This window comes from Thunnus maccoyii, chromosome 14 (assembly GCF_910596095.1).
Source record: "Thunnus maccoyii chromosome 14, fThuMac1.1, whole genome shotgun sequence".
In the NCBI taxonomy this organism is placed as follows: domain Eukaryota; kingdom Metazoa; phylum Chordata; class Actinopteri; order Scombriformes; family Scombridae; genus Thunnus; species Thunnus maccoyii.
In genome coordinates, this window is record NC_056546.1 from 26,516,786 (window position 1) to 26,535,609 (window position 18,824).

Consider the following 18,824-nt stretch of genomic DNA (forward strand, 5'->3'; position numbering starts at 1 on the left):
TGTTATTCAAATATGACTCATTATAGACAAGGACCAAAAACACTTTTTTGAGCCTTATTTGAACTGATGTAGTTTTGTGTTTTAGCCACATGCTAAACAAACACATTTCCAGAAACTAGAAGATGTCACTTGTCAAATGAAGCCTAATACATGCATCATGGCCTTACAGTTCTTCTGTTATGAGCTTTTCCATTTGGGCACGCCAAATAGGCGAAAATTATATAAAAAGGGTGGATGTAAAGGGGTTCATTTATGTTGATGGTTCATATTTTAGTAAAATTGTTCCTTTCTTTGCAAATACAGTAAATGAGTCTGAGCGTTTTAGAGTCCAAACATTGTTTTAATGCTGTTTCAGACTTTTGCAACAGGGAAAATACTAAATAACATTATTTTACATGTATTTTGAGACGAAAATAGTCAAATACAATAAATATATATATTATGACTATAAAATATTTCAGCATCATCCCCAAAACAATTTTATTAATGATGCCCTTCAAAAATACATAACAGTGAAAATCTACCATCATGTTGATGCTGTGGATCTTATTCTGTACAGATGCAGTATGTAACTATGAACTCCCTACACATATACAACACATCTCTTCTCCCTGTTTGTGTCTCTGTCTTCAGTTGTTGGAGTTGATGTCTGCTTCATCCTTCTCCTCTTCCTTGAAGCTTTCCTTCGTGGCTCCACCTTTCTCCCGCTGGCTGCTCCTGGAGGAGCCGCCTGAGGCTCGTGGCTGGTAGCTGTAGCTGGCCGCACTGAACGACATGTCTGAGTTAAAGTGAGTCTCCTCCCCCTCCAACAGTTTCCTTGTAGGACCAAAGGAAACACATGTCAGTGCTTATACAAGCCACAATGCTTAAAAACGTTTGGATAAGTCTTCTAGTCTTTTTTGTTCAGTCTGTCTTTTCATGCATTCAGCACCTGTAAGCAGCTATCTCTATGTCCAGGGCCATCTTGACATTGAGCAGGTCCTGGTACTCTCTCAGGTGCTGCGCCATCTCACTCTTCAGGTTCCTCAGCTCAGTATCCAGGTGGCCAATAGTGTCCTGTTACATTGGAAAGAAAAGAAGAGTTAGAGGTGCAGGCATAATTAGTGAGCATGGGATTTCCTTTTTTCTTTTCTTTAAATGAATACACTAACCTCTCAGGCTTACTTAGCCTTACCTTCCCTAAAAAGCCAGTGAGAGCAGATGGCTTTCCTGTATCCGATTTAGCTGCGGTCAGAGGTTAATCTAATAGTCATGCAGGGTGAATTCACTAAGAGCTGTTTCGGTCAGTCTCATGGTCACAGACTTCAGACCTTGAACCTGAATTACGGTAGACTTTTTGTGTTACAGATGCTAAACTGTCAAACAGTGAGAAGCAGGACTGTATTTGAGACAGGTTATTATATGAGACAGACCTTTATTTTTATTTTCCCCTGTTGTATAAGTATGTGTTACTGCAAACTGAACACCTTTCCACCTTTTTTTTTTTTTTGAAATGCTTTCAGTGTATCAGAAGTCAGAGTACCTTCCCTTTCATGGAAAGCTTTTATTGTTTCTGCAGGAAATGTTGAGTGGCAGAATTAATCGCAACTGAGTAATCAGTGAGTGACAGTAACAGTATTTCTGCTATTAAAAATAGAAACTCAGACCATCAAGGTGGTGAGTATGGCATAACTACAGTGTTGTATAGATGGAAATAATGGTGTAGATATGAACACTATGCTGAATTTACCATTTGTCATTACAGTTCAGGTACCAGTAATTTCATTTTTGTTCTTCTGGCTCATATTTGAGACCAAATGGTTATTTGAATACTGGCTTTTATTTGAGAATTTACTGCTAGGCGGCAAAATTGACGTCTGTAGAAAAATATTTTTTAAATATATATACTCCTTAGAAATGAGACTGCACATATGGATGATTGTTTTGATTATCAGATTGAAAGTATGCTGGATTCCTTGCTTCCTCTCTGGTCCTCGACATATCAGAGTTGAGGCCACCCTGCTGTGTGCAGTTAGCTAACAGCTCTACTGGAGCTGTGAAATAATTGATGAGGAGCTTGATCCTGAGATTTGCTCACTTCCAATCCTATTATTCTGTAGAGTTGTAGACAGTAGACTGTGCTGCATATACAGAGCAACTGGGCAATCAGAATAATTAATAGTGGTACTTCTAACTTTTACCATTTTCAGTTCTTTGCTGAGAAAATGTAGTATTGTTTTGGATATTGGCAATATCCTACATAATAACTCAATTTCCAAGGATTGTATCACACTTTTACAGTAGTTTTAAACTTTTGCTGTTTTTAGTGCCTGCTCAAAAAGCTACATGGCACTATGTATGTCCTATATCTCCATCATTAAATCAAGTTTTTGTGGACAGTTTTATTCTTTTCATATTATTGTGTGTTTACATGGCACAATAATGCCACAGCAACTTTGTATGCTGTGAAATGTTTGTGTAATTGTACATTATATCTGTATTTTTTACATATTAAAGGGTTGGTTCACCCAAATGAGAAAAAAGCACATGTCAGTACTGTGTCAGTACACAGTGACATCAGTGTTGTGGGTGTGGTTGTGATCACACTGACAAACTTTACATTTCAGCCACAGAGGGCAGTGAAACACAGCTCTTCAGCTGTTATAATGTTTTTATTTAATGACTGTCATTACTTGCCTGCATTGCTGTGGCCTCAGTGTTGTGTGCATCCTCCATCTCTGTGATCTGCCTCTCCAGAGACTCGTTGGCGCCCCTCAGGGTCTCTATCTCGATGGTCTTGGACTGCAGCTGCCTCCTGAACTCATTGATCTCCTCTCTGCTGGCCCGCATGGCCTCGTTGCTTCTGGTGGCCTGCTCGCTGAGGCTGGCAAACTTGTTCTTGTACCACTCCTCGGCCGACTGCAGATTCTTGGAAGCGATGGACTCGTATTGGTTGCGGATCTCCTTCAGGGCTGAGGTGAGGTCGGGTTTGGCGAGCTCAAGCTCCACACAGACCTGCTGCTCCTCCATCATGCCTCTCATCTCCTGGATTTCCTCGTCATGGACTTTCTTCAGGAAGGAGATTTCGTCCATCAGCGAATCAACACGGCGCTCCAGGTCCAGGCGGACAGCTGCGGCATCGTCCACGTCCTTCCTGAAGGACCTCAAGGTCTGCTCTGCTTCCTCACGCGCCCTCACCTCCTCATCATACTTTACACTGAGTTTCTGAAATTTATGAATGAGAGGGGAGTGTAGAGATGAGATTTTAGCAATGAGATCAGAAGATAGAAAGTAAAGATGATAAGATAAAGATAAAAGATATGAAAGATGGCAGGAACATCGGGATGATTGGGACATGAGATGTTAGATGGCACAAAGAGAAAGGTGAATGGGAAGATGAAATAATTAGAGATGGGAAAAACTGGGTATTGAGAGGGGTTAGGGTTTTTTTTAGATGCATAGACTGAAAATAATACAGAAAATAATAAGATTCTACAACCATGCTAGCAGCTCTGTGAAGCTATACTAAGGCAAAGCAGTGCTTTAAGCTTACTGCTAATGTCAGCATGCTAACATGTTTACAATGACAATGCTAACATGATGTTTTGCAGCAATTATGTTTACTATGTTCACCGTCTTAGTTTAGTGTATTAGCATGCTAGCATTTGCTAATTAGCACAAAACCAAATGTCATTGAATTGTATTGAACAAATTAAAAATTTGACCTGCTGGTAGCGCTAGATGAAACGTTAATGGATCACTGAAGTTACTTAAATTCATACTCTGATTACCATGAATGTCTGAACCTAATTTCATTGTAAATCCAACCAATCCTTGCTGAGGCATTTCACCAAAAAACACAAATGTCAACATCATGGAGTTGCTAGAGGAAGAAGTCAGGGGTTCACCAAAGTTCGTAGGATTCATCCTCTGAGGAACATGAATGTCTGAAACAAATTTCATGCCAATCCACCACATAATATTTGAGATTTTTCTGTCTGGACCAGAGTGATAGAACAACTTGCAAACCAACGTTGCCATCCATGTAGCCATGCTGCTAATAAAAAAATTCTATAGAACAAAAAAATTACTTACATTTTAAATATGCACATATTCGCTTAGTCCTACTCCTTTTCAAAATCATTCAGTGGTTTTACCTGCAGTTCATCCTCCATGTTGTTCCTCTCGATCAGGATGCGGTTCTTGTCCCTGCTCAGGTCCTCCAGCTGTGACCGCAGCTCCCTCATCTCCTGCTGGTAGATGTGAGCGAGGCGGGATGGCTCGTTCTGCTTCTGCCGCAGTGTCACCAGCTCCGTCTCCAGCACTTTATTCTGCTGCTCCAGGTGCCGGACTTTATCGATGAACATGGCAAAGCGATCATTCAGACCCTGAACAGGAGAAACACATTTATGATCACAATAAATGTCATACAGTGACTCAAAGTGATCAAGTCACTTATCCCTAAACTTGCTATGAAATCTCCTGCAGCTACAGCTACCCAGACTTCTTACTACAAGGTGTTAAATAAAGCTGTACCATAAGTTTAAAGCAACATTTATTGATTTTTTTGGCCACTTTGGGCCAGCATTGACATATTATGGCCTTGTAAGCAAACAGTTGCCTACTTACACATTTTTTTGGAATCTTGTTTCTGGTTACTTAATAAATGGAAGTCCAGTATTCATTCTCCTTTTAGCTCTGTTTTGGTCTCCACCAATTCCTGAGAGAAATATCTTGCTCTATAGCTACTAATTGCTCCTGTTCATCAGCTATTTGCTAACTTTGTCTCTCTGATGTTTGGTACTGGGCAGGTAGTGTACAGTGGGTTTATCAGAGTTTTTTCAGTGAAAACCGCTGTCTGTTGCAACTGGAAACGACACTCATGAGAGCGGGTTCATCACTATGAATGACTCTTTTCACAGTACACAGTCATTTGATCCATTATTAATATAAAAATAGTGATTAGTGCAGCTTTAATTCACAAAATGGAGCTGAACTTGAGAAAAGCATCCCTTCCTACCTAAATGAGACCCTGATGATGTATTTTATTTCCCTGCTGACACTGTTGTGATACATGGACTGTTAGTTGTTGGTTAGTTTAATCTAGGGATGAAACAGTTGATCAATTGAATTGATTGATTTTCATACGGGCTGATTTAGTCCTGGTCTGACAGGTAAAAGCCACCACTGTGGAGCTGAGACATGTGAAGCAGTTAAATTAAAATAGTGGTTTTAGGGGTAAAGTGTTCTTATAATCCCTGGAACAAGCCGAACCCGGGGTTTACTTCATTCACTAACTTCACTTTATGCTTTTATTGGACTTAAATTATGATTATGAAGAACAGTTTCAAATTATCTGCATTTCTTGTGGAGTAACCCAACATTCAAAAGTGAATCATTTTGTCTCATTCTGCCCTACATGTCATTGTAATCACACCTACCTGCAGTTGCTCTTTCTCGTTGGTTCTAATGACTTTTAATTCATTGTTGACCACAGACGTCTGGGTCAGATCGAGGGAATCAGTCGACATCGAAGAGAAGGTGGAGGTGCGACCGACCCGTCGGTACAGGCCCACGGACGTCGCGCTGTTGCGGGACATAGCCATGGACCTGTAGCCTGAGGAGCCACGAGACGAGGCGCTGCCCATGCGAGAGGAGGAGACGGGAAACCTGGGAGAATCCCCGAAAATCTTCCGGTAGGAGGACGAGGTGTAGCGGTCTCCGTAGCTCATCTTTACCGTGAGTCAGAGATAAAACTGAGGGACTTAAAGAGCTTTGCAGACGCTTATAGACCACAGGGCTGCGGCTGGAACGAACCATTTTACGCACGGATGTACACGGTTTAATAACATTTGTGCAGTGGACTGAATATGTTGAATAAAGTTTTGTTAATTGAAGTGATCAAAACCAACACTGATGTACATTTTTTTCCAGATTTCATCCATCCCTCGAGAGTCATTTTGCGTGCGTAAAATGATGGAACTGTCCTGAGGATCATGACCTCTCTCTCTACGTGCGTCACGTATTTCACTTTTCATGCAGGCAGTGGAGCCCTGTAGCTGCGTTTCATCAGCTGTACTATTAAACTGGTTCTGTCAAGTGTGTAGTTTGTGGCAATTCGTTTTCAAAAATGTTTTGTATTAAGCTGAAGTCTCAAACGTCCAAGGGAAGTGAGAACGTAACATTTGGTCTAGGGGTTATGGTTTGGAGGAGCACATTTGTTTTTCTCCATCCTCTCCTCTGCTGTGTTTGGAGATATATACAGTGTGTGGTAGTGTGGTTCCCAGCCTCGCGGTCAGGACTCATCGTTGTACGATGACTAATAACCCAGAGAGCTCATAACCCAAAAGCACGAACTCAGAGGCAGTAGCAGAGTCCAATATATTTTCATCAAGTCCAAAGAAACAAGCAGGGATCACAAACCAGGCAGGCAGACAGAAGTGAGGGAAGCAGGCAAAATCTTCAAACCGGTGATCAGACAGGGTAACAGGCAGGCCGAACAACAACAGGTAAGGGAATGCTGGATAGCGAGGCATGAACTCTAGACAATCTGGCAAGGTGTAAGTGAACCTAGGCCAGCATATGAGGTGTGACTAGGGGGATAATGGGATCCAGGTGAGGAGATGGACAGGGCACTCATGTGAGGGGAATGAGGTGATTGCAAATTTCTTTGCTTTTTTGGAGTTCTGATCAGTTTTACCTCTTCAGGGCTCTAAAATGATTTAAATGAAACAATCTGAGGAGGGACAATCACTCTTCAGTTGAACTTCTCACAGAGCATAGATGCACAGCCTGTGATAAGTAGACATGGCTGTATTAAGGGGTCAAAAGGTTGAGTACCAACAAGAAGAACACATTTTGACTCAGGGTTGTGCTTACCTTTCATTCTGTTCTGCAACTGTATGTGTAGTTTTCTCATATTATATCTGTCTGTCTTAACGTCCTCTTTCTTCTTTTGTGGTTTTCACCTTCTGGACCTAACTGTCAATGCTACCTTTAGTTTCTTTTTGGACATAATTTCAAGTTGCTACAGATTAGTGGTGTAAGAATTACTCAGATCCCTTACTTAAGAAAAGTAACAATACCACACTATTAATTCCTCTTGCATTCAAAATTTTACTTAAATAGAAGTATAGAAGTATTATCAGCTAAATGTACGTATCAGAAGTAAAAGTATTCATTATGTAAATGCCACCTTTCAGACTGGTATATTACCAGATAATGGTTATTGATGTTTTAACATGTAAGCAAATTTTTAATATAGTTGCTCAATGCAGAACCAATTTAACTATGTATAAACCATTAGGTTGGTATCAACTGTATGATGATGCATGTTATTTTATATGCTGAACAAGTAAGATCTTAAGCTGCAAAGTATCCAGTAACTTTAATTGTCCCTTTTGAAATGTCAGTTTTATATGCTGTCAATTTGTCTGTGTACTTACTACTGTACCCTAATAAAACAAACTTACTTGTGGTATAATTGTGGTATAAAATGTATAATTTATACTCTAATTTAAATAAATCGTCACTAATTGCACACATAGACATATAAAATATACAGAATATCATACACTACAATGGATTTTTTACATCATTGTTGGGAAATGAATATCTTCTGCTTTACATATTTATTGTGTTGATCTCATGACAATCAAATTGTAAATGCACCAACATATTATCTCCAATAATCAATAATAGCAGAAAGAAATACTTGTCCAGGCCTGAAGGTGAAGGAGTCTTCCAACTATTTCAGCTTTCACAATGAGAAAAAAAGAGAAAAATTTGCCTTTGTGATACTGGGTTCTGTGCCGCGGACCACAACTCCAGTATGGAGGTAGTGAACTGCATACACAAAAATATGGCTGAGTTTAGTTTATCTAGTGCACAGTATTCCTTCTTTCTTCACAAATTGTCATTGATCTTACAGATTTCTTCCAATGACGTATGAAAAGCTCAAATCTAATAAACTTTCTTTGGATATCACTCTGTAACATCTCAATTCACTTTACAATGAAATAACAAACGGGCAGTAATTTAAATACATTGAACATTTTCAATATATCTCTACCCTTCAGCAAGTATGAACATCGATGGGCTTTAAAACTGTTTATCCAGCTTGTAGTTTATTTTAGAGGGAAAACACCTCCACCCTCCGACAAAGACACTCAAACTGGCATCTGTTGGATCAATGCTCTCATTGATTTCTTGTGTAACCTAATGTGTTAATTATTCATATCTGTCAGAGTCAGTTATGTGTAAACAGGAACAGGAGCTGTTACAGAGAAATAGTGTAGGAGATAAGCTCCATCAGTGTTGTTGCAGTTCTCTCTGACTGCCAGTAGAGGTCAATACAAATCAAGGCTTTACCATCATTTTCTGTCTATAACTGCATGTCAGTCAACAGCAAATACTGACAAACCCATTGGGTGGTTGTGGAGCTGTGGGACGTGAGAAAAAGCAGGTGCGGGCTTGGATGAAAACCAGATGTAGCAGTTATGGCAGGAGGAGCTTCCCCTGCTGCTTCCCATGTCAGCCTGCTCAGTTAGATTTTAGAAGGCAGAGGGCAGCAGACCCTCAGTAAGCACCCTCCATGTGGAAGAACAAATGTACAGTATGTACACTTACTCTGTGTGTGTGTGTGTGTGTGTCCTGCAGCTGACTGGTTTGATGAGAAGCTGAGCAAAAATAATGTTGAACAGAGAGAATGTATGATTGTGAAAAAAGAAAATCACTACAATATTCCTGTAATCCTGCCAGTTTGTAATGAGTCTGTAATCTCTGCAGTACCATGGTGACATATGCTGTATTACAACATAGGTTTTATATAACCTGTCAGCCCAAATATAGTGCAAAAAATTGCAAATTGCAAACAAAATGCATTCTTCCTCATAAAACATTTGCAAAGCCATTTTTTAAAGAATATTTAAGAACATTACTTCAACCAGTTGTTGAACAGAAGAACGGTGAGAAACGTTGGCAGGATTGTGTGTGGCATTGTCTGTGTGCTAGTAAACAAGATGCAAACTCAGGCCTTTAACATCAAAGGCCTGAATATGCTTTATGCAAAGTACTTGTCGGATTGTCTAATGGTATCTAACACCACCTCCTCCAACACATTTCAGATATTATAATTGGGGGGGGGCCTGCATCTATAATTTTTTGTAACTTTGCAAAACAAATAATTGACACGCTTGCCCTCTTGGAAGGGGAGCTGTATTGTGATTGTGCCTGCTTTTGCTTGTTCTGACAGAGTTTCTTGGGCTGAGTTTGTAGAATATGAAGGGGGTGGTGATGAGAGTGAACTGGTTCAAGACTCTTCCATCTCTATCTGGTTCAGCTCATCTTGAACCCTGTCATACAGGCCCAGATGTCTGGCTGGTTGGCTTTCCTCTGGTTGTGGTGGTGACTGGTCTGGAGGCGGATCTGGCCTTTGGCATTGATGGACAGCTGGCATTGAGAGGAGGTCCAAGTCTTTCTGGAAAGAGAACTGGGGACATTGATTAGTACCCCCACCCCCCACCTCACGTTTCCCCTGATTTTTGTGTTTTAGGCTGTCTTTTATTGTTTTGTTCTTTTACCCGTTCACATTTTTCAAGTCCTTTCTTTAATTTCTCAGTTTGACTTGAACTGAAACTGCCGGTTTCAGGGAAACCACAATGTTTTCATCCACAACTGTAACTGCCTACAAGTGTCTGGTTCATGTTTGTCACTCATTATTTTCACACATCCTGTGAACTTTGGAACTTCTTTACTTTGACCTTTACTCATTTATTATGCACTACCCAGAGACCTCACCCTTCACAGACATTTACAGACATTATTCATTCATTCCTTTGTCAATAGGTCATCACCCCTAATGGAATGTCTTTACCTTTCAGACATCTTTCATGGTCTCTAATATTGTATCTTCATTTAATTTCAGATGTCATGTCATTCAAACCATTGTCTATAATCATCACAGGCAGTCCCTTCTCATGCCGGGAGTCATTTGCAAGCCTTCCTCAGGAAATGTTGACTTCCTGGGTCTTAGGCATTTTGTAGTCCCTTCACCAGCTGCACAGATTTGACCTGTATGGAGAACAGTCAAAGGAGATTGGCATCACAGACGAGCCCCCAAATTGTTGTGGCAATATACCTCTTGCACTTGACTTCAATGAGGAAAGAGACAACTCTCGATATAGTATTGTCACACTTTTCTTTAATGCTCGGAGCATGGCTCACCCACACTCGATACAGACATACAAGCTGCTGTAGAGGAGTGAGCCCTGAACAGTGGGGGCGAATACTTCTTAATCTGTTTCACACCAGCCTCTAGGAGTTGTTGTGACTACTCTATGCATGATTATACCCAAACAGACATGGCAGGATGTGTTCCAGAATAAGCAAATGTTTCAGTCAAAGTGTGACTGAAGGAAAGAAGTGGTTTTGCTGACGACACACTGTGTATTTTAAACAGTCAGTGGTCTCAACACACTCACACGTTCGTATTCAGAGATTCAAGAGCTTTTATTATCACACGCACAGCAACACAGTAGGTAGCAACACTGAAGGCATTGAAATCTGGCTTCCTCAAGCTCAAGTTCCAATTAGAGTATACAATCAATATCTAAAATTATTAAAAAAAAAAAAAAAAACAGAGATAAGAAGAGAGAGACAAAATATAAAAGAATATATACATACAAATATACATAAAAGCAGAATAACCGACACAAAGTATTAAAAAATACACAAAACCTTACATTTATGATTCTTATTAAAACCCTTGTATGATGTGGGGAGTGTTTCGGTGACTAAGAAACAGGTTGGTGTTGTTCCTTTCCTGCATTCATTCTGTATGTGATGCAATTCATCTTTCATATGTGTTTGTTCATATCTATGTCGCATATGAATATGTAACATCTAAACCCGCCCACATGCCTTTAATGGTCAATGGGAATGATTTCCGTACATGGCCGAGCGGCTGGCGGCCCTTTAAACTGCACACAGCGGGACTGTGGACTGTGCGTGACTGCTCGCCACTGTGCCCGCTCCCGCACGATCGCGATTGGCCGCCACCGCGGTGTGGGCGGGACACGACGCAGTGACTCAGCTGTGAGTCACCGCACGACATGTCTGTCACACACAGAACGCTGCTGCATTCACGTACTATGGGAAGTTTTAGTAACCGCGTGTTAAAGAAATAGGCTTTTCTCTACACGGAGGGAAATAGAGACACATTTCCTCAGCATGTCAAGATTTACAGGGAATTGTAGGGGACGTTATGCAGACCTCAATGAATAGCTTTTTGTGTTGAATGCACGTAACACATATGTAATTTTCATATACTTAATGGGCTTAGCGGGATGTTTCTGATGGCAACAGTCAGAATTTCAGTAAGTTAGATATATCTAAGTTAAATGACCCCTCCAGTGCCCATACTGTGCATTTTAAGTTAAAATTCATCATGTCAAAGCCATTATTACACTATTTAAATGGCAGCCGAACCACATGAAAGCTAAGGTGACCTGTAATTTATTATCGCATTTACCATCTAAAATCAAAAGCCAACCGGGATTACAGAAGATATTGACCACCAAACGGGCAGAGTAGTAGGATATTCGTATTTACTATCTGTCTCATGACACTTGAATGCAGCATCAGGCTGGCTGGCTGTTCTTACATGACTTCGCATTGGCCGAGATCTGTGACATTGGAGACGTTGGACTGAGTGTGAACGCAGTCCATCAGTTTTTAGCTAAATTAGAAATTAGACATCCTAACAGTAGCGGAGTGAGCTCTCTGACGTAAACTAAATCTCCAGAGCCATTTCTTTTCAAATCTATTTTTCTACTTTAGCACCGTGCTGGACGGATCTGCCATAGAGGGTGAGTGTCTTAAACTGCATCTGAACTCCTCCACGGTTGTGTCCGGTGTTGATTGTGATTGTGAGTTATGTATCCCTATATCTTTAACCGTGCGTGAAATTGTTTACGTCCTCGTGTTTTAAACATTGTCAGAAAGTAGTAGTAGATGGTAAACACAAGACAGGTTATGTGTCCAATGAATGGACAGCTACTATTGCCTGTCTACATCAGTGAACGCGTTCACAAGAGGAAAGGCGCAGCGTGGAGTTCCCGTTACGCACCATTGTGTCGCGCTTTAACAGTGTTCCACCAGACTGCACTAGAAAAGTAGCTGTTTTAACGTTTCTCGCTCATTTTCTAAAGTTGATACACAGTAGAACCAAATTTATTATACTTTTTATATATTAACAGACGCCTCTCTTTACATCGGCATACATCTGACACACCAAATACGACTTATTATCATAAAATCTTAGATTTCAGAAATGGTGACCCTTGTACCGACTTGCTTATTCTGCTGAAAGAGACAGTGGAGCCGCCGTGAGGAACAGTGTTAATCAATTCTAAAAGTTGTGATTTTATGAAAATATGTAATGTTTGGCACATTATTTGTATGCCGAATTCAGCACAAGACTGGAAAAATGAACAGGCTCTTACAATTTAATTTATAGGCTACTTTACCGTTAGGCAAGAACAATAACAGAGAGCGCAGTTGGACAAATGTTTCTGTTCAAGAGAGGACAGAACATTTGAACTGATCATGGTGTTCTCTCTTGTTGCTCCGAGGGAAGCAGCGCACATTTGCTGCTGCTGCTGCTGCTGCTGCCGGCATTATATAACCAAGTTGTCTTTAAGCTCACACACACCATCACTGACTGACAGACGCATCCTGATCTGCTGCTGCGCTGCTCCAGTGCAAACCAGCATACACTATCACTATATAGACCTGATCTATCACATACTGGTGTTATACACCAGTAGAAAGTGATGGCGTGTGTGTGTGTGTGTGTGTGTGTGTGTGTGTGTGTGTGTGTGTGTGTGTGTGTGTGTGTGTGTCATCAACTTCAAATTCCAGGGAAATTGTAGATTTGTCAAATTATTATTTAAATGATATATATATTTTTGATTTCCGTGGGTATCACTTAAGGAATACCATTCTATAATGTCCCTAAAGTCTGTGTGTTAGTTCATACTTTATAGTACTGTGAGCTCATGTTTTCCTCTCTGGTTTTATAAAATGATATTTCATTGTATTGTGAGCAGTTCATCAGTCAGTCATTCTGTCTGGCCCATGTTGGCATGTCCTGGCCTGAATGAATCGGCTCCCGTCAAATGGCCTTGGGGGCTGCAGGAAGTTTGTCAACGGGATTATACAAGCAACCAGGCTTCTAATTTAGCAGCTAATCCAGATTAAGGTGCCATGGTCGTCTGTGTTCCCGGCCCGGGGCTCAGACGCTGCGGCTCGTCTGGCAGGCAGAATCAGCAGCCATCCAGCCTTCGCTGTCTCTGTCTGAACACCAGGATGAGACACTCAAGACCTAGACTATGGTCAGGTCCCCTCAGTACATCTGAAATCCTTTGCTGAATTGGAGTTTCCTAACCCACACTGTGAACAGACTGCAACTGGTCAGTAGAAATCATAGCTCACCTACCGGTCATTTTACAGGCAATGTTGTTCCTTAATGATGCCCTAAAGGATTTGCTTTGATCTCCAGAGAAGAGTCTTTTAGTTTTTGCTCTCTTTTATGATAAACAAAGTCATAGATCCAATATGAAATCAGTTTGGCCTAAAAGTGGCAAGACTTTACCTTGTCATACTGAACTGATGCACATGGTTTGTTCAGAAATTTCACAAGAAGAAATTAAAGCAAAGGCAGGTTTGTTTTCACCTGACTGAATGAACTGAATTTAAAGACATAGTTCGACATTTTGGGAAGATATTTAGTTGGAGCTAGCAGCTGGTTAGCTTAGCTTAGCATAAAGACTGTAAAGAGGGGGAAACAAGCTAGCCTGACTCTTAAATTGTTAAAACGGCAATTCACTGTTTTATAGGGGTTATGTACTGGACTATTTCTTGGGAGCAGTTGCCAGGCAACCAGTGGAGACTCCGGGAAGTTATCCTGTCATGTAACCCCCCCATAAAATGGTGAATTGTTTATACATTCAGATTAAACAAATTAGATATAACATGTGAGCTTTACAGGTGCTGACAGTGGATTTTGTTACCTTTGGACAGAGCCAGGCTTGCTGTTTTCCTGTTTCCAGCTCTTAATGCTAGCTTAGCTTAGCATTAAGAGCTACACACAGTAAATACTATACAGACATGAGGGTGGTGTTGATCTTCTCATCTAACTCTCTGCAAAAAAGTGAATTAGCATATTTCCTAGAATGTCAAATTATTCCTTTAAGAGTTCCAATAAACAACTCCACACATGTGGTGTGAATCCAGGTCGAAATTTGCTGAAACTAAATGTTCTATCGAAACAATAAGCAACACAACTGTGCACAAAGGTCTACCTGTGGCTGCTGCTGGTCCTGCCCACAGGACACTGAACTCAGACTTGCTCACTCACTTTAAGTAGCTCTGAATGATCCACCAGTATCCACTGAATTATCAACCCATGAATATGTTACAACATGTTCTGACCCCTGTGGTGAAAATTTTACATGCTTCATGCGTGTCATATGGGGGGACACATAAAGTTAACCGACTTCAGTATTGAGCTCTATGAGAGATCAGGGACAGGTGTTGTATTTCTCTCTTGGGTTTGAAACCAGTAACTGCTGGTTAGCGGTTCTGTTTTTTTCTGACCTTCTCCTTTTAATACATTTGGCATTCAGTATGGAGAATCTGACAGAGAGACTGAAAGAGACACACACACACACACACAGAGAGAGAGGGAGCTCTGTGAACTATAAATAGACAGTGGGAGAGTGGTTGTGATGATAGCATCACCGCACAATAATCCCTCAGTAGGACTGGCGTTACTCCACTGCACTACACTGGCTCTAACGGGGAACAGGTATCCCCTCTAATTTCCCCTATAAGCAGGGTTATCTCATGAACCGGGACCTCTGACCCTCTGCTCTGTTTCTCTGGGGGTAAATGCTGTATTAAGCTTGTTAATATGGACTTCTGGGTAAAGGGGCATGTTTCAGTCTGTCCTGAACAGTCTAAGTTCAGAATAATCCTTTTAAATTTGTCGTGTGCGGGGGCTTACTGGTCAGTCCGTCAGCAGGCGGAGGTGTAGATCATGTTCCTGCAATGCTGTGGGCTCTAACTGCCATTTGTTGAATGTCATACTGGACCCTCACTGTGACTCCTATCAGCTATCACTCACCAGCAAAATACTGGTTATCATCATCTTCAAGACCTAAAAATATTGCTTTTAACCTTGAGTTGGTTGAGCCCTTGTTGCAAATACTACAAAACCCTGTTATTACAGCGTTATTGTGAAATTGCCTTTCAGAGCTTTAGTGTTTTTTTGTTTTTCTTTTGGTTGGAAAAATAAGGAACACATGAACTTTTTTCTTTCAGAAATAGAGTTACCAGAAAGGCTACAAGATGTCAAAGTGAAACTCAAAAATTTGAATTTCTCTCTTTTTGAGTAAGTAGATATAACAATACTCTAGCTATAGTGCATATTTTTTCCATGTTTTAAAAAGAGAATAAAAAAGCCTTTGGCAAGCTACAAGCATGACATCTAAGACGAGCTGTAAACATCTGTGGTACGCTAATAACCCGGAGCATGTAATAGACCATAAATACCCTCAGAACGTTGATACAAAGGTTTTTAATCCCTCTTTTCAGCAAGCCTACATAAAACATCTGTCTCTTTACAATATGCACACTTGTTAGCTTTATATTCCACTCGAAAAGTAGAAGAAGCTAGAAGCTAGTAAAGTGATTAGCTAAGTGCTAGCTTAGCTGTGATTCCCACTTTTCATCTGTATTTTTTAGGTGCGTTGTCATCGGCAACTGCTGCACATTCAGCTCTGCATTCATCGCATATTTTTAAAACAGAAGGGGTTCTAGCTAGCGTTAATTCTTTTTCTCATGGGTCAGTTTTGGTAACGGCACATGACTAGACTGTCAAATCTCATAGCAGTGAGTAGTTGTGTAACCTCAGCACTACCTATGTTACACTATGGTTCGACATTGAGTTATGTGTGGAGCTGGGGAGCAACATAAAGAGTGCTGAAATCAGAAGTTTTTATTATTATTCCAACTTGGGACTGTTCGTACATTATTCCAAGATGCTAGCCTTGTAGTCACAGATAAATAGCTTAAATTAGCTACGTTTGCTTTGTCACATATTTTGAGTATTTAGAGAGTTACCAAGTGAAACCAGATGCAAATTAATTATGTATAGCTCTTTTTAAATAAGCTGAATTGACATCATTAGTGTTAAAATTGGATTTTATTTAGCTGCCAGTGACGGTGGTTGTGCAGCCATTTTGCCACCTGTTTGTTGACACCTGTTTTTACCAAGTGTGACATAGAAATTCAGATTCTCTCCCTTAGATTTATAACTAGGAAGCTGAAATGAAAGCTGTCCGTACGTAAGGTCTGAATCATAGGACAAAGACGCAGCATTAGCAATAGCTAACAACATCCTAACCCAACTGTCTGCATATCCGCTGAAATTTCAGTGATACAGAACAAATTTTAGTGCCCGGCCACAGAGATCACGCACCAATCAAATTACCAGTACTGACACTGTAAGTCTGGAACAGAAATTCATGCCCCCTGGAGAACATAAATCTATCATGACAAAGAGATTAAGAGAGCAAAATACATTTCTTCCTTTTGGTTATTACAATTTTTGACCAATAAGTGCAAACACCAAGGATATATATACTGATTTATAGACTGACTATATAAACTGAGTGGTTTGACTTTACAGTAATTGATCGCGGTGAAAGTGACAGATCAACATGACTTGATCCAATCTACATGTACGCTGGCAACTTTTTCATCAAATGCAACGTCTTTTATGATTTTAAGTCGTAATATAGCAATGGATATGAGAGGGTTTTTTTTTTTTTTACAACATTTAAGTGTACTGTGAATATTTTGTAGAATTTATGGTAGCATTTGCAACTTATCAGTTGCTTTTAAACCAAATGCAAAGATGAGCCATGCAAATTTAGTACGTCCCGTCACTTGTCAATCCACCATCATAATAGGTGATCTAGTGTGTGTGAGGCTGTGTGTGTGTGTGTGTGGCAGCTTTACATTCTCAGTGCCTTTACTTTGAGCAGAGTGTTCACCATTGCCCCACCCCTTCAGGCACTGACCTCCTTTCCATTATTCACACGAGCACCACCTTTTCTCGCTTCTTTCCTCTCTCTCTCTCTCTCTCTAATAGTCTGTGTGTGTGTCGCCTCCTGTCTCTCAGAAGTATCAGAGAATCCTACTTTACTTTATATCAACAATCACACAGATGAAATATGAGGCAAAATGTATTGGAAGACAAGACATTTCCACACTCTAATGTTTAGACATGTTATACTTTGCCTTTGTCTTCAGTGTGTGTGGATGTACACTGTAAATATGTGGTGTGAATGTTTAAAACAATTGTCTGTGATAGAGTGCTTCCCTGCTGATTACATGAACACCAGTCTTTTTCTTATCTTCTGAGATCTTTTAACAGCCAGGAAGTGGTTAGGAAGGCAAACTGGAATTGTTTTTCAAAGGCAGTCATAATAATAATTCCATGCTAAACAAAACAGGCTTTAATATTTCACAATATGCAAAAACTTACAATCAATATGTAGAATTTTAAAATATACTATTAACATTTAGCATGAAATGTCATTCTTGATGTTAAATAGTGGTTTGACAAAACAATCCCACACATAGGTTCACTTCCTGTTGTTTTCTGGAGCTTTCAACAACATCACACAGGCTTAATCAGCAAATGGAGTTTGCTCAGTTGTTATGGAGACAGACATCTGTTGACTTGCAAGTTCAGTTGCTGTTATGATTTCATCCATAGCACCTTTAGGACCTTATGTTCATGTTGCCTTAGAAGTAAAGCTAAAAGTTATTTACAGTGATGTGGTTGAAAGCTCTAGAAAAAAGTTAGTAAGTGGATCTTGAGTTGGGATTCTTTGTCAAACTATTAAAATTGTTTGTTTTGTTTCAGTATTTAATTATAACATGCTTGTAACATTATATCAATTCAGGCCACAAATTTGTAGTTTTCATTCCTTTTTTATGTTTTTTCATTTCATCATTTATTGCGATTTCTTTGGTTGTAATTATAAGACTGTTATTCACATATGGTGTATTACTGCATATGCTGTGTTTCACCATTGTTATTCACCATTGCACCTATTTTAATTAAACATTAAGATATTATTGTTATTTGGGGCAGCTTTTTAGCTCGTAGGACAGACCTCATAATATCAGCATGCCTCATAACAACATTATACACACATGCTCTATTCTGCTGTACTTAATGTTTATGATGTGCATCACAATGCACTTAGTGCAGCATCAGAGCTAATGACTGTTGAAGCATTGCAGTGCATTCGGAGAGCCGAGAGCCAGGCGAGACTAAACAAATATAGATCTGAGGCACATATACTGTACATGTAAAATACACACACACACACACAGGAACACATAAGCACACATGAACAGGGGGATCGGATGTCAGAAGAGCAGCGCTTGCAGAGCAGGCCTCTTAACAAACAAAGTATTAATAATGTATAAGCCTGCATTCAAAGAGAGGAGAGGATAGATAAATAGAAACACTGGAAATGTGTAATTACACATTGGAAAAGTAGTTGACATGTATTTATTTTTTCTGTTGTGAACTCAGAGACTGAATGAGCTGTTATGGTGGGCACTTTTGCAGATGATAAAATGACATCCTCTGAACTCTTTGTTTGTAACAAAGCCTCACACGCACACACACAGATGTTGAGTCGCGTTGTGCCCAGGATGTTATCATGTTACCTCCCTCAGCACAGTGACTCACTGCTCCA

General features: G+C 40.1%; 2 protein-coding genes across 2 annotated transcripts in view; one reads left to right on the forward strand and one right to left on the reverse strand.

Moving 5' to 3' along the window:
• Positions 1 to 200: 200 nt before the first annotated feature.
• inaa (internexin neuronal intermediate filament protein, alpha a) lies at positions 201 to 5,899 on the reverse strand. The gene is made up of 5 exons (XM_042432585.1): positions 5,421 to 5,899; positions 4,137 to 4,367; positions 2,677 to 3,204; positions 932 to 1,056; positions 201 to 816 (listed from the first exon to the last, which is right to left on the reverse strand). Exons 1-5 carry the CDS (start codon positions 5,709 to 5,711, stop codon positions 630 to 632), a joined length of 1,362 nt encoding a protein of 453 aa, XP_042288519.1. The 5' UTR covers positions 5,712 to 5,899; the 3' UTR covers positions 201 to 629.
• A 5,730-nt stretch (positions 5,900 to 11,629) lies between these two features.
• The window catches only part of sertad2b (SERTA domain containing 2b), a 41,063-nt gene continuing 33,868 nt past the window's right edge, over positions 11,630 to 18,824 (forward strand). The window contains exon 1 of the mRNA XM_042434035.1: positions 11,630 to 11,846. The gene's annotated coding sequence lies outside the window, so the exon portion shown is untranslated. The remainder of the gene's footprint in view (positions 11,847 to 18,824) is intronic.